Source organism: Scleropages formosus, chromosome 19, assembly GCF_900964775.1.
Source record: "Scleropages formosus chromosome 19, fSclFor1.1, whole genome shotgun sequence".
Classification (NCBI taxonomy): domain Eukaryota; kingdom Metazoa; phylum Chordata; class Actinopteri; order Osteoglossiformes; family Osteoglossidae; genus Scleropages; species Scleropages formosus.
The window spans coordinates 18,678,394-18,691,701 of NC_041824.1; the positions used below are offsets into that span (position 1 = coordinate 18,678,394).

Genomic DNA, 13,308 nt, shown 5'->3' on the forward strand with positions numbered 1-13,308 from the left:
GCAATTCAATGGCGCCGGAGGTAAAATACAGAAGGGACCTCCTTTGAAATAAAGAAATTCAAGCCGGTCATTTTGTGCAACACAGTTTGTGTTTTTCATTTGGATGTTGATATGCATGGTACACAATATACAAAATATGCATGCGTATGAAACACACAGTGCTACTGTTTTAAGCCGTTTGAAGAGCGTCAACTTTAAATTCTGTTCCAATCGATTTTCGGGTCTACAGAGGAAAGAAGTACATGGTCATATTTGGAAAAGTTCAAATGAATTTAATGCTTCATTGTTTTATTTTGTATCAGATTTATTTTTCAGAAAACATTACTAACTTCTAATACTTAACACACATCCTCAGATGTACCTGTATTGCGAGGAGTGGGAAGGTTTGCGTGAGATGTGTTCTGGGGTCAGGGTTCAGTGTTAGTGTTCCCAGCTATTCATTCATTTTGACATATTTACTTATACATCAAATTGTTTGTTTGATTAATTTACTGCAGAGCAACAGCTGGTAGTGGAATGGTTAGAGCTACTGCCTTTGGACTCAAAGGTTGCAGGTTCAAGCCCCACCTCCTTCTGTAGAACCCTAGAGCAAGGTGCTTACCCTAAATTACCCCGTTGTATAAATATGTATATAACTGAAACCTGTAAGAAAAATGGTTAGCTAAAGGAGTAAATAAAACTGATTTTATTTTCATCTACTGTGAATTAAAATATAACACATGGTTAAATACGTGTATATTTGGCGCTGCATAATGCTAATCTATGAAGTGCATAGTATTGCTGTACTGCAACATACAGCAATTTACTGCAATTTACCGCTGTACTGGGGCTGTGCTACGCGCATTCGCCGTGCGCACCGTTCACTGCAAGGAGGCCGCGGGTTCGAATGGCGCGGTACTCATAGGTGCGGCGCTGGCGACCTCTAGCGGCCTCTTCCGAGTACGACTCTGAATGGAGTCGTTCAAGTGGTGCGCGACGTTGGCGACCCCTGGTGGATCGATAGCGCAAAGTCCCGCCGGTTGGACGGTATCGACACTGACGCTCAGCTGACTCATCGCATTGGTGGAACGCGCGCACATCCAACCCTCTTTTCAGTTTACACCCCCTTCGTGGTCCGCCGTCAAAAATGCCTTTTCTCTTCCTGCTTCCCCCGGCTAGACGCAGATGGTGGTGAGTGTTTTCAGCGTTCTCAGGTGATGTTTCTTGGAAGAACATGATGCAAGCGTGGCGTGTGCGCGTGTTGTGCACGTTCCGTTCGAGGCGTGACGCGCATCAGCGCAGGAGGAGGCATCACTGACTCGCGTGTTCTGTTGCGTTTCATGTTTGCTCAATTCTGCGTTACGAGCGGCTCGCATCTGCAGAGACAGTCAGTGTCGGGATATAACTGCGCTTTCCTAGCTGGAGGCTCAATTAAAGTCCGAGCGGGGCGCGAAAAAACCGCGTCTCGAAAGCGCCTCAACTTCTGTTCCGTCGCCTGAGCGGAGGGGCTCGCGCGGTCACGCGCCCCTAGACCGTGGACCGCGGACTACGTGTCACGAGGGCGCCGGCGCGAGGTCGACGAGCACTCTCGGGCTGCGAACGCTGCCAGCAGGCGGGAAGGTGACACGAGACCTTGCCTGCGCGAGACGAGAGCCCAGCCGACCGATACCTGAGTGACACCGGCTTCGCCGTAAATTTACGAGCTGCGCAAAAAAAAGAGGAAAAAAAAAAAAAAAAAAAGAGAGGAAGTCACCGTTTCGCCGCCTTGCTTGTTAAAAGTGACACCTGAACTCGTCCTCCGCTCCGCTCTCTCTCTGTGTGTCTCCCTCTTTCAGGCGCCACAGTGAGCAGTGAAATCATGGCCGGGAGCACGAGGCGGTCACGCGAGAGGAGAGGATGAGGCGTAAACAAGTGATAGGAAGCCCGAGGAGCCGCCCGCTGCCTGGACAGGCTGCTGCCCAAGCGAGGACCGAGGCCTCTTGAACCCTTGGCTTGGCGGTGGAGAGGGGGAGGGGGAGACAATAGAGAGGGGCGAGGGGCACTCATTCACTCACTCACTCATTCACTCACTCACTCGACATGAACGGCACCACACAGGCCCCCGGCCCGGCAGATGGCGGGGGCGACTTGGCCGTCACCTACGTGCTGGTGCCCTTCTTCCTTGTGACTGTTGCTGGGATCATCGCCGCCATGGTACGTGTGGTTCGTGGCGATGTGGGGGGGGGGGGAGGGTTTATTAAATATCCATTGACAGCAATGTCAGAAAACATCTGCGCTAATGGTGGAAATTGGCAGTCAGCTGTCCTGTGGAAAATACCGATATGGCTGTCGGCTGTTGCGTGTGTGTTTGTGCGTGTGAGAGAGACTCGGAATGCAGGAGAACCTGAATGTTTGCTGACGCTGTGCGTTAAAGCACGCCGAGAAAGATAGCCACGCTTTGCGACGCCGGAGTAAACCGGCTCTAGTTTTAAATGTAAATCCAGACCGGTTTACCTCCTGAGAGCAATGGAGCGCTCGATTTGTTCACAGTGAGCTACATGTTCTCTCTCTTTCCCGTTGCAGGTGATGTACGCGCGTAAGAGGAGAAGGTGGGTAGCCAGGTGTTGGGCGAATGTCACGGATGTTCACGTAGGTGATGCTCTGATATCTTGGGTAATGAGCTCCTCTTGGGCTTCCCATCTTGAGACTCTCGAACCCGCCTTCGCACCGGACTAGCAGTGAGTCGCGGGCAGTTAGCTAAGAGTGGCTGGTGGAATGAGGTGAGCGGAAGGACTGGCGTGAAGCAACGTTGCCTCCAGCACGATGTCCCGGGTGGGCTTGTTTCCACTAACAGCAACCAACCCTTGCTGATCCTTGGGCAAGACCAGACCCATCCCAAACCAGAGTGAAATGCGGTATCCTTCTCCAAATACTTCGCCCGTGGAAACATGACCGAACATGTACAGTATGTGTGTTCGGGGCAGTATGTCGGTACGCTGGTCAGCGCTGTAGCCTTGTGGTGGGAATGTCCCACGGTCAAATCTCTGTGTTGATGTAGCACCCTCGATACGGGTGCTTAACGCCGAATATATTTAATATGCGTTAATAACAACTGTACAAATGCAAGCACAGGTCGAAAGGGTATTTTGGTCAACATTCCCATCTTTCATCCCCAAAAGGAGGTTCGTACTAGAGTACATTAAGATATCTAAAACAAAGTTGGTGTAATTAAGCTTGACGAATGCGTGGTGTTCTGTTCACTAGGGGCAAACCTAGTGATTCATGGTTACAAATGGGTCATATCTGAATTTCGGTTCCCAAAACACAATGGTCTACCAGAGGCAGACGCGTAACCAAGCGACTGATCATAAGACCTCAGTTCATCCTCTGGTTACTTTCACCTTTTTGCTATCTATATAGCAATAAAAGTATAAAGAATGGAATTTTCCTCCCTACAAGGTGATCGTTGCACGTTTATGAGATGAATAGGTCAACGACTGGTAACGCATATGAGTTTGAGGAGAGATGCAACATTCTCTCAGTTTGCTAGTGGTGGAGTGTGAATACACTTTTATTGTGCAACATTTTTAGCTACAGCTCAAGCAAGGAGTGGTATGAAAATGAAGTTAAATAGTCGGATACGATAAGAGCTATAAGGCTGTACAAAGAAAAGAGACCAGTGAGAACGGCCACACAAAGAATGCATTGGTGCATATTGGCTTTGATAGGAGAAATCACCCAGGTGGCAACTGGAGAGAAAGTATTTTTAAAGTATTTTGTTAATAAGGGTGGCGCACTGGCACAGCGAGTAGCGCTGCTGTCTCACAGCGTCTGGGTGGTACGAGAGGATGTGGGCTCGATCCCTGTTCAGTCTTTGTGGAGTTTGCATGTTCTTCCCATGTCTGTGTGGGTTTCCTCCGGGTGCTCTGGTTTCCCCATAGTGTGCGAGTGACAGAGAGAGCGTATGTGTTCCACTGATGTATGGATGAGTGACCCAGTGTAAGTAGTGTATCTAGCAGTGTAAGTCACCATGGTGAATAAAGTGTGTGGGCTGATAGCACTACATAGAGTTCAGTGGAAGTCACTTTGGAGAAAAGCATCTACTAAATGAATAAATGTAAGTACCCCTACTTTGATCCCTGAGGCATTGCTTCTCATTTAGGAGAAACAAATGTGGGTTTTGTGTGCCGCTTGACAGCTGAGCGGTGCCAGACATTTACTCATTTAGCACATGCTTTTCTCCAAAGCAATATACTGTGATCATTACTTTATCCAAGGTGACTTTCGTTGTTAGATGCACTGCACTAAACTCCTCACAGTCATTCACACATCTATAGAGCAGAGCAACACACACACATGCACGTAAACAGTACCGGCAGTTTAGAGTCACCAATTCACAAGTTTTTGCATTGTGGGAGGAAGCCCATGCGAACACGGGGAACATGTACACACCGCACATAGACTGAGCAGGGATCAAACCCAGATTTCACAGCTCAGGACACAGTGAGACAGCAGTGCTGCCCAGACGAGACACCAGAGCCCCCTTATATACTTTCACTTGTCATAATCTTGGTACTTATATTCCATATCAGTAATCATGTTTTTATTTTGAACTCTCCTATTGTGAAAAGAAGCTGAATATCCTATAAAAGAAAAGCATATCCTATAACTGGATTTATTCATTGATTTTCCCCCCCCGCCTCTACTGTCCTGTTTTTGTTTTTATTATTAAAGAAATTAATTATACATACATAATACATAAACGTTGAGTATTTTCATTAAAGGTTGAATTAATACATAAATGTTGAGTAACGTATTTTTTTTCTGAACATTTAAGCATATGGTATGTAATAGCGTTGAAAGAGCTGAATAAGTGCAAGTAGGCAGCCAACCGTACTGTAGACAATTAACAATTAATAGATCATTAATGAAGAGAAAACTACCTTTTTATGGGGGGGCTTGGCGGGCTTGGCCAGATCCCACTCTGTGGTGGGTCTGGGTCCGAGTCCTGCTTGGGGTGCCTTGCGGTGGACTGGCGTCCCATCGGGCGTGTTACCCCCCCAAAGCCATGTACCCCTTGTTGCCAGGTTAGGCTCTGGTTTCCGTGTGTGCACCTTTTTATGTTCTGTTATGTTGAGTTACGTTAACTACTGAAGTAATTGTGCTAGTTTTAATGGGAGTTGATGATAGTTTAGCATAAATGAGTGTGAATTTTGTGGTTTGGGGATGCATAAAATTTTTTTTATCATTGACGCGATATATGTTTGGGATATGAGAGTTCACCTTACAAGGGGTTTCACCTACCAAGGAATGCATTACCGTTGTAAGGTGGGAAAACTAATTTTAAAGTCTTTGCAATACACGTGCAGGATTCTTCATCTTGTTACTGACCAGCAGCACTCAGAAACACCAGAAAACAGCTGTCAACACTGTAGAAGTGATCTGAATTAAAGTGGTCCCTGTTGCGCTTGTTTGTGTTTTGCTGCCACCTAAAGGCTGGGAGTGGAAACACTGGTAACAGCAGACAGAAATTTTAGAAAAACAGCAAAAAATACAATTCAAAGTGTATAAATTAACAAATGGGAAAATTTTTGTGTCTGAAAATTTGTTACTCAGACATTTGTAACACTCAGAGTTAGTGTCGTTATTTGTTACCCCCAGCTCCACAGACTTTGTTTTATGTCCATTTATGTCCATTCTGTATTTAAAATTTTTCGTTTAGCTGATGCCTTTCTCCAAGGCAATTTACAATGTTAGGTTTGTATACTAAGCGACTTACAATAATTTACTCTTTTATATAGCTAGGTAGTTTTTCATGGGGCAACTTGGGGTAAATATCTTGATTAAGGGTACTATAGCAGAAGCCAGGATTCAAACCCCAGTTAATCAGTGGGGTGGCGCAGCTCTAACTACTACATTACCCAGATACGAGTGCTGTGCCATTGTGGTTAAATTGTTGTTTTGCAGAATTCACCTCTGTTGCCACAGGAGGAACTGCATCTGCCTAATACTTTCTATTTTTTGAGAACAGAGTCTAAACTCATTCACACAATTCTTCATTCTCTTAAGCCATCGTTGTTATTATTAACATACATGTATTTTTGCAACAAACGAGCACTGCAAACATTGTCATTTCCCCAAATGTGAAACAGAGAAACATTGTTCAGAGAACCTTAGTTTAAAAAAAAAAAAAAAAACCCATGTAATCCATGAGGAACACAATGAGTTCCACTGAGTAGATAACATCAGCAAACATACTTACTCTTTACTGGTGTATATAAGTACTGTGTGGTGTGACCTTTGCTGTAAGATGAATGTATGTTCAGAAATGGGTGACTGTCCCTTTTTTTTTTTTTATGTATTTTCTAGCAGTCTTGGAACGTGAAGTGAGAGCAGTGTATCAGGTGTCACGTGGCATGAAGCTCGGTAGCCTTTGGAGTTGTTCCGTACAACTGAATGGTGCCGGTTGTGTTGCGTGGCATCATGGCTCGGTCTGCGATGCTCTGTCTGTGTCCCGAAAGGTCCTGGCCCTGACCGAGGACCCTAATGGCTGCTGTGTTTCAGGGTGGACCGACTCCGGCACCAGCTGCTCCCGGTCTACGCCTACGACCCATCGGAGGAGCTGAACGAGGTCGAGCAGGAGCTGCTTTGGAAAGAGGAGGATACCAAGGTAGGACTCCGCCGCAGGGCTGAGGCTTGGTCTTTGGCTTAGGGACTTGGTCCAGAGGTTGCACAAGAGGATTCCAGTCTCCAGGCATCTGACAGCATAGTGGTTAGAGCTACTGCCTTTGGATGCAGTGGTCACAGGTTTGAGTCTCACTTCCAGTTGTAGTACCCTAGAGCAAGGTACTTACCCTAAATTGCTCCAGTAAAATGACCCAGCAGTATGAACGGGTAAATATTTTACCTATCTTAAAATTTTCTTTGGAGAAAAGTGTCAGCAAACATATGGGGAGCCCAAACGTTTTTTGTGATTTCTTTTGGACTCCTTTTTTTGACGGTTCATATTGTGGACAGAACGTGAAGAAGCCATAGTGTTTGTTTTGCTGTTTTCAAAGCTGGCACAGCCACTCCAGCGCCACCTTCTGCTGGACATTGTGCTCAGAGACACTATAATCTTGGTGATGTAGAGCCATTGTTAAGGATTCCTAACCATGAGACACAGCCTGAATGCTTGCTCTTTTTTCACCCTCCCCCCAAATGGCTTTATTGGAGTTGCATACTTGCCATTCATTCCCCAAGTTGCCTGGCAACCGACACATTTCAGTGGAGAGTTTTGAGTTGGTGGAGTGGGGCCAGAGACTGGATACCGGCAACTTTCTCACAGATAACTGTGCTCAATTAGGCCAGTTCATCTGACTGCAGATAAGGCTCTGATCCCACAACAGAGGGGGCAAGCAAAATAGGCAGTTTGTTTTTGTTTGTTTAAAACATTTAATTTCCACCCAAACACCTGCCAATGATTCACGTAAATACTGTACGTTTTTCCTATATGTAGGTGAAAGTAAAAACATTTTAATGATTGTAATTCTTTAATGCAGTGGAATTTGATTTTCGAACCCCAGATTTGCTGATGCTGTATATTGGACACTAGTAATTTTCAAGTAATTTAGTGGATTGCACAGATAACTACATTTTTTTGCTCCACGAATAGTATTTTTTTCTTCTGGATCTTTGAGAAAACGGGCTGCGTGAAATAAGCCCAAAGTGTCCGAGTTGCAGAAACCAACCTTCAATAAGGAACTCTCAAAACCTACACGTAAAATCAAATAGTGCTTCAACAAAAGTCTGGATATAACAACTCCATGTAGCTTTTCCTGAAATTAATTTCCAAATGTTCAACATTTCACCAGAAATCCATACCCTATGTGGAATATTAAAGCCTGTGGAAGTCAGGTGTGAAGCTGAAGCAGCAGGGTGTGTGACTAACTTTGTACACCCATTTAGTCATGCAAAAAAAGAAACCCACATTTTGGATAAATGCATGTCTTTGCTTTGTGCAATGATACCATGAAAGGTGCAGAGGTGCGACGAATGTCCACCCCTTACTGTCCATTTCTGCTGCAGCACTTGCAGTTCAGCAGTGCGGACACTAGAGCGCGAAGTTGTATTTCTTTTAGAGCTGCCCATACGACTTCGAGTGCCAGGCTGACAAGCAGGTGAAGCACACCTCGGGGTAGTGGCCGCCAGGACATGTACGCGTGGGCACGGTGCCGAACGCGCAGCCATCCTGATCGCAGCGGCCAAACTGTGTGGAGTGGAAAATGAGAGGGAATGGGGGAAAGGCCAGGGACGCCATTCTAACGTGAAATATTCTGTCTTGAATTGTGTCCTGACATGTTGCTTTACTGTTTTTGCTGGGAGCATGAACAGAGGTTTATTTCTGCGTGGCCTGCATAGGCCACTTCCGTTCATTTTTCTGTTTAAATGTTTAACCCAATTAACATTCTTAGGCTCAAGGACTAGAACTCTTGCAGTGTGTGACAGGGCTGCGTGGTACAATCGGTTCCTGTTTATCGCGGTGCTAAAATGTGTTAAGTCTTCAGTTTTATAAAGCGGCATGAAATTATTTTAGCTACTTGCACATTCGCAATGCAGGTGTCACAGAAAGTGCTTAGATCGGTGGCTTTTTCACGTCACACGGTTGCACTCATTTGATATATTATATTTCCACTTTCTGCTGGAATTTTGCTAAGGTTCAAATCTATGTTTTACCTGTATTTTTCATTGCTCCCCAACACTTATAGGGATCACTGCTTTCAGATCAGGGAGCAAAACAGAGAATAATCTAGTGGGTACTTACAGGGTGGTGTGTCCCCTGTTCAGAGATCAGTGCTACCAAAAGACATATTTTCTGTTCTGAGCCTCCCTGTATTTTTTGCAGATACGCAGTATCAAACATGCCTCTGATGTCAACTTCAAAGACTCTAACATGATGTCGGTTGCCATGGTGCTGCTGTAGGAAAGGAGAGCCACGGGGGCAGAGACTGTGTGCGCTAACATATAGCTTCCCTGTAATTTGCCGTCACGTGACACTTTACAAGTGGCAGATGCTAAATGCGGCTCAGCCGAGACGCACGTTGGAAGTGCTGACTTGTGTACTAGGAATTCAGTGGCAGCAGGAAACAACAGACATAAGGACTGATTATGCGGCTGAGAAGATCCCGCTAGATATGCAAGAAATATTACTAGTTTAAATGAGTGTGCCTAAAACGTGTTTCTGAATGTGACACTTATTCGTGATGTCATAGATTATTGTTGCATATCAATTCTAGTAACAGCTGGTTACTAATGGAGTTTTATGCAATGCTAATTTACCTTGAAAATGGTTTACAACATCTTGGTTTTATACATATACACACACACATGCATGGATGAAGACACTTCTGTGCCTTTCTTGCCTTGGAAATCATGACTCAGACTTGTCTCAAAAGGCACTTCTTTCCATCCATCTATTATATCTGTTCTATTTTAAAATAAATAAATAAATCTACAATGTTTTAACAAAACTGTGTTTTAACGATTGCACCTGAAACTCGCACCACCTTTTCCCTTGTTATGCTTCTCCAGGTGGTGCAAGGTTGGGCAAGGACTTATCAGCACCGGCGCCCCCTGCTTATGAAAGATGCACAGGCATGAAGCCTGTGCAGCCATGCAGATGGTGGGGGAAGTGTCATGCACAAGGGCCATGCTCATTCTCTTCAGGAGCAGCATAATGTCAGGTTTGCAAATACCAAATCTGGGCCATCTTCATTAACCTCAGATTTCCAGATGGACCTGCATAACCTTTGCTTCTTCATACTGAGAATTTTGACTAACTGGAGAGTCTGACATTATTCTGAAAATGTTATTTTAAGAGTATTTCTTCAAACTTTTTTTTTTTTCCATTTATGTCATCCTGCTGAGCAATTTCGAAACCCTGAGGACGCCCCGGTCAAGGACAGGGCAACCATCTTGGTTCTGACCCAAAGCCTGTACTTGAGTTATATTTGGAAATTGCATTCCTCTGTTTTTCCTATTATTATACAGAGTTCTGTCTTGAAATCCAGAAAAAACATCTCTGTAAGGAAGCAAATGCTTTGCAGAACGGCCACCGGGTGCCTGTGATTTTGCTTAAATGTGAGTGATGTAGTTTAGAATCTACACCTTGTCTTTCCGACAAGCCCAGTGGATGAAACACAGAGGCCATCCTTTGTCACCTGACCTGCTTCACCTGGAAGGTTGTGCCACCTGGTGTGTAATGTCCACTGTGACACATTCTTGCAAACCCATCCGTAGAGAGCGGAAAAGTGCTGTATCCATCCGTTCACTGATAAAAGACATGTCATAGTGGATCCCGTGCTGTTCTTCACCCACACACTGATGATGTTGCTCTACATGAGGCCGCTTGAGGCATGGGCACCAACCAGTTCGCCGTGCACCATGAGAAGAGAGCGGTGACTACTATGCCCAAAAATGTCCTGGCCTGTGGCTGCTGGAAGGATGCTGGACAAACAAGTACAAGGATGCTGCCACTTCCACCGTTCACATGCGTTCGGGGGAAATGCCATCGAGCTGACTGTGCGGACCACTCAGGAAATGTCTTCGGTATGGCCACTGTCAAAAATACAGTCCAGTGACTCATCGCAATCAAAGTGCCCCCCTCCCCATCTTCGTTCAGTTTTTGTGAATTTTGAGTCTGGAGATTGCACGTGAAATACATACGGCTCCCATTTCGACCGATGAGATCATCAGAACAAAGCACCTGGGACGTACCAGCAGACCCACTCAGGCTCAGATGACGAGTTTATGCTCTGGTCGCCATTGGCAACCCTGCTGTCCCTCAATAATTAAATATACTTAAATAAGAGAACGGTAGCTATTCCGGTGAAATAGAGATATGATTCTCGGAAACTGCAGGTAAGCGTTTTCAGGCGAAGAATAAACATCTCCCGAAGTGAGCGATTTTACGTGGTTCAAGGTGGCTGAGACTGAGAGGAGTTTGCAAAACGGCACCATTGCTTTTGACTACACTTATTTTTTTTTTTTTTTTTTTTTAAGCACTATGTGAATATAATTAGGATTTAAAAGTTTTTTTTTCTGATTTCTGAAGAAAACCTGTGAAAACCCATGTTCTCAGGAAGAGTATTTGATGTGAAGTGTGCGTGGAATTTGAATCCAAGTCAGAGCAGAACAACTAAGAGTTCCGCTGCGGCACCCCAGGCCACGGTTCTCCACCCTACCTTAGCACTGTCTGACAGGTTTACGGCATTCCTCAGGTATTCCCTTCTGGTTCTGGAGGGCTGCATAAGTGTAGGTTTTCTAGCTGACTCTGTGGGCAGCTGAAAGACACCCCCAAATTAGTTTACTAATCAATAATTAGATCAGGAGCATAAGTGCTCATGAAAACCTACACACTGCAGCCCCTCCAGGACCAGGAGTACAAAGCAAGGCCGAGGGGGCGGAAACTCGAGTGCCTGGCTGGTTTTAAAGTTTAAATAATGCCAGAATTACACCATATATACCTTCCCAGGGTAGTTTTGTACAGGCAGAGTGAATTAGATCTGAAAGAGTAGTGTTTCACCCTCTATCTGAATGTCTCCTATGCAACACCTGTACTTTTCTGTGTATGGAGTACACTCCACAGTGCTTTAATGTAAGCTGTGTGGAAGTCCAGATATTTTTGCGATTAGCTTTAGCAGCAGATTTCAGGAAATCAATGTTTGCACTGCAGTTGTGAAAAGCATATTTTGACTGCTATTGGACAGCTGTGGGGGGGGGTGGGTGCTGCTGCTTCCAGCTGAGGGTCAGAGGTGCAGTGTGATTGTCGCTCTGCTCTCTGCTCCTAAGTTTCTGTGGAGAGAGGTAAGAAAAGGGGCTGTCCACACTCCTTATGAGTAAAACCATTTATTCAAGTACTGCAAATGAGAACCCAGGACCACAAACCGTAAACATACGTCACACCTTTGCAATGTTTGATCAGGAGAATTTTGGGGGAAAAGAAAATTACTACTCTCCCCCGCAGCTTTCAGCAGACAGCTGAGTGTTCTGCATAGTTCAAACCCCATCAGTTACCCTCTTTTCACCACTTTGTGGAGGGCTGAAACAGTGCATATGTAGTGTGGTGGATACCATGAGACCTTCCTTCCACCTATCAGATAGTGCAGGATATTTCTTATAAAATCATTCAGGTTGACATTTCTTTTCAGGAAAAATGACTTGCTGATGCAAGCTGACTCGGAGATGTCCTGTTCAGGGGGGTAGGAGTGTGCATAAGAGTAAACTGAGTAAAAGCGGTTTTAAGAGGCTTGACTATACCACGGTATTCTTACCCTTACATTTGCATTTCCCCAAGCTTTCAGTATTTTGAACACTTGTTTATTAAAAGGAAGACCTTCTCAAACTCCTGTCAAATCTTCGCAATCCACAAACCTAGAGCCTACATTTTGATGACCCATAGGCTAGAAGTAGTGGCAAAATGCCCTTTGGGTTACATTCAGTCTCTTAAAATCAGATTTGGGATCATTACTGACAGCATGCCATTAACAGTACCTGACAGGAAGCAAAAGCCTGTCATCCCCCACCACCGGAGTAAACAGCATGCTTCTGACTGGTACTGTGGTATATTCTGGTTCTGTACAATCAGAACCAGAAAGTGTTGCTAAGGAACATGGTTCCTGCTCTGAGGATGACTGGAATGGCAGAGGTGGCAACCTTGAGTCACCTCACAGTAAAATGTGGCAATCTAGGATGACTGGGGAGGACTTTTAGGAAAGGAAATAAGTTTGGAAAGGCTGATTAAATTTCTGTAATAAAAATTTTATTGAAATCATTGTTTCAACCATTTTGACAGGCAGGACAGTTATTTATCCCAGTGACGATGTCTATGCCCATATAATAAAAACACCAGAGACAAGACAGCGGGTTCAAATCACAGGTAGACATTACTTTCAGTTCGGCAAAATGAGGAAAATCTGCAGCAAGACCACAAACCTCACGAGGGGTCAAGTCTGACTTGTGGGGCAAGGAAACGATCAGCTGCCATTCCAGCCTCAGAATGAGCGATGCAAACACAATGGGTAGAGTTAAAACAAACCAAGCTAAGATTTAAAAAAAAAAAAAAAAAAAAAAAAAAACCATGATTAATCATGAGTCATAGATGAAAGTAAAAAGGATTGTATCAGAGCAGCATCCATGAGTCAGTTGTAAAATGATCCAGAGGTAGTTACAAAACAAATGAGGTGGCAGGTCCTGCATTCATTCTGCATTAACTGCAACAAAAGCCAGTACAGTATCGAGGGTGTAGGCTACGTCTTGAGAAGAGACTGTGGTCAACACAATCAACCCACCTTCGGGGGGAAGAAAAAAAAA

At 44.8% G+C, this 13,308-nt stretch overlaps 1 protein-coding gene across 2 annotated transcripts; it reads left to right on the forward strand.

Annotated features, from left to right (window-relative positions):
• The first annotated feature begins 1,016 nt into the window (after nt 1-1,016).
• On the forward strand, nt 1,017-13,048 carry smim29 (small integral membrane protein 29). 2 transcript variants are annotated; one of them, XM_018760597.2, is made up of 5 exons: nt 1,017-1,170; nt 1,815-2,172; nt 2,542-2,567; nt 6,523-6,628; nt 9,529-13,048. In XM_018760597.2, the coding sequence occupies exons 2-5, from the start codon at nt 2,059-2,061 to the stop codon at nt 9,595-9,597; spliced, it is 315 nt and encodes a 104-aa protein (XP_018616113.1). In that variant the 5' UTR covers nt 1,017-1,170; nt 1,815-2,058; the 3' UTR covers nt 9,598-13,048. The 2 variants fall into 2 exon arrangements, with proteins under 2 accessions (XP_018616113.1, XP_018616114.1); XM_018760598.2 differs by lacking the exon at nt 1,017-1,170 and having other exon boundaries at nt 1,177-2,172.
• The last annotated feature ends 260 nt before the right edge of the window (nt 13,049-13,308 follow it).

Coding starts and splice junctions, on each gene's coding strand:
- smim29 (XM_018760597.2), top strand. CDS start 2,059: ATGAACGGCACCACACAGGCCCCCGGCCCGGCAGATGGCGGGGGCGAC. Junction 2,173..2,541: donor CTGGGATCATCGCCGCCATG/GTACGTGTGGTT, acceptor TTCCCGTTGCAG/GTGATGTACGCGCGTAAGAG. Junction 6,629..9,528: donor GGAAAGAGGAGGATACCAAG/GTAGGACTCCGC, acceptor ATGCTTCTCCAG/GTGGTGCAAGGTTGGGCAAG.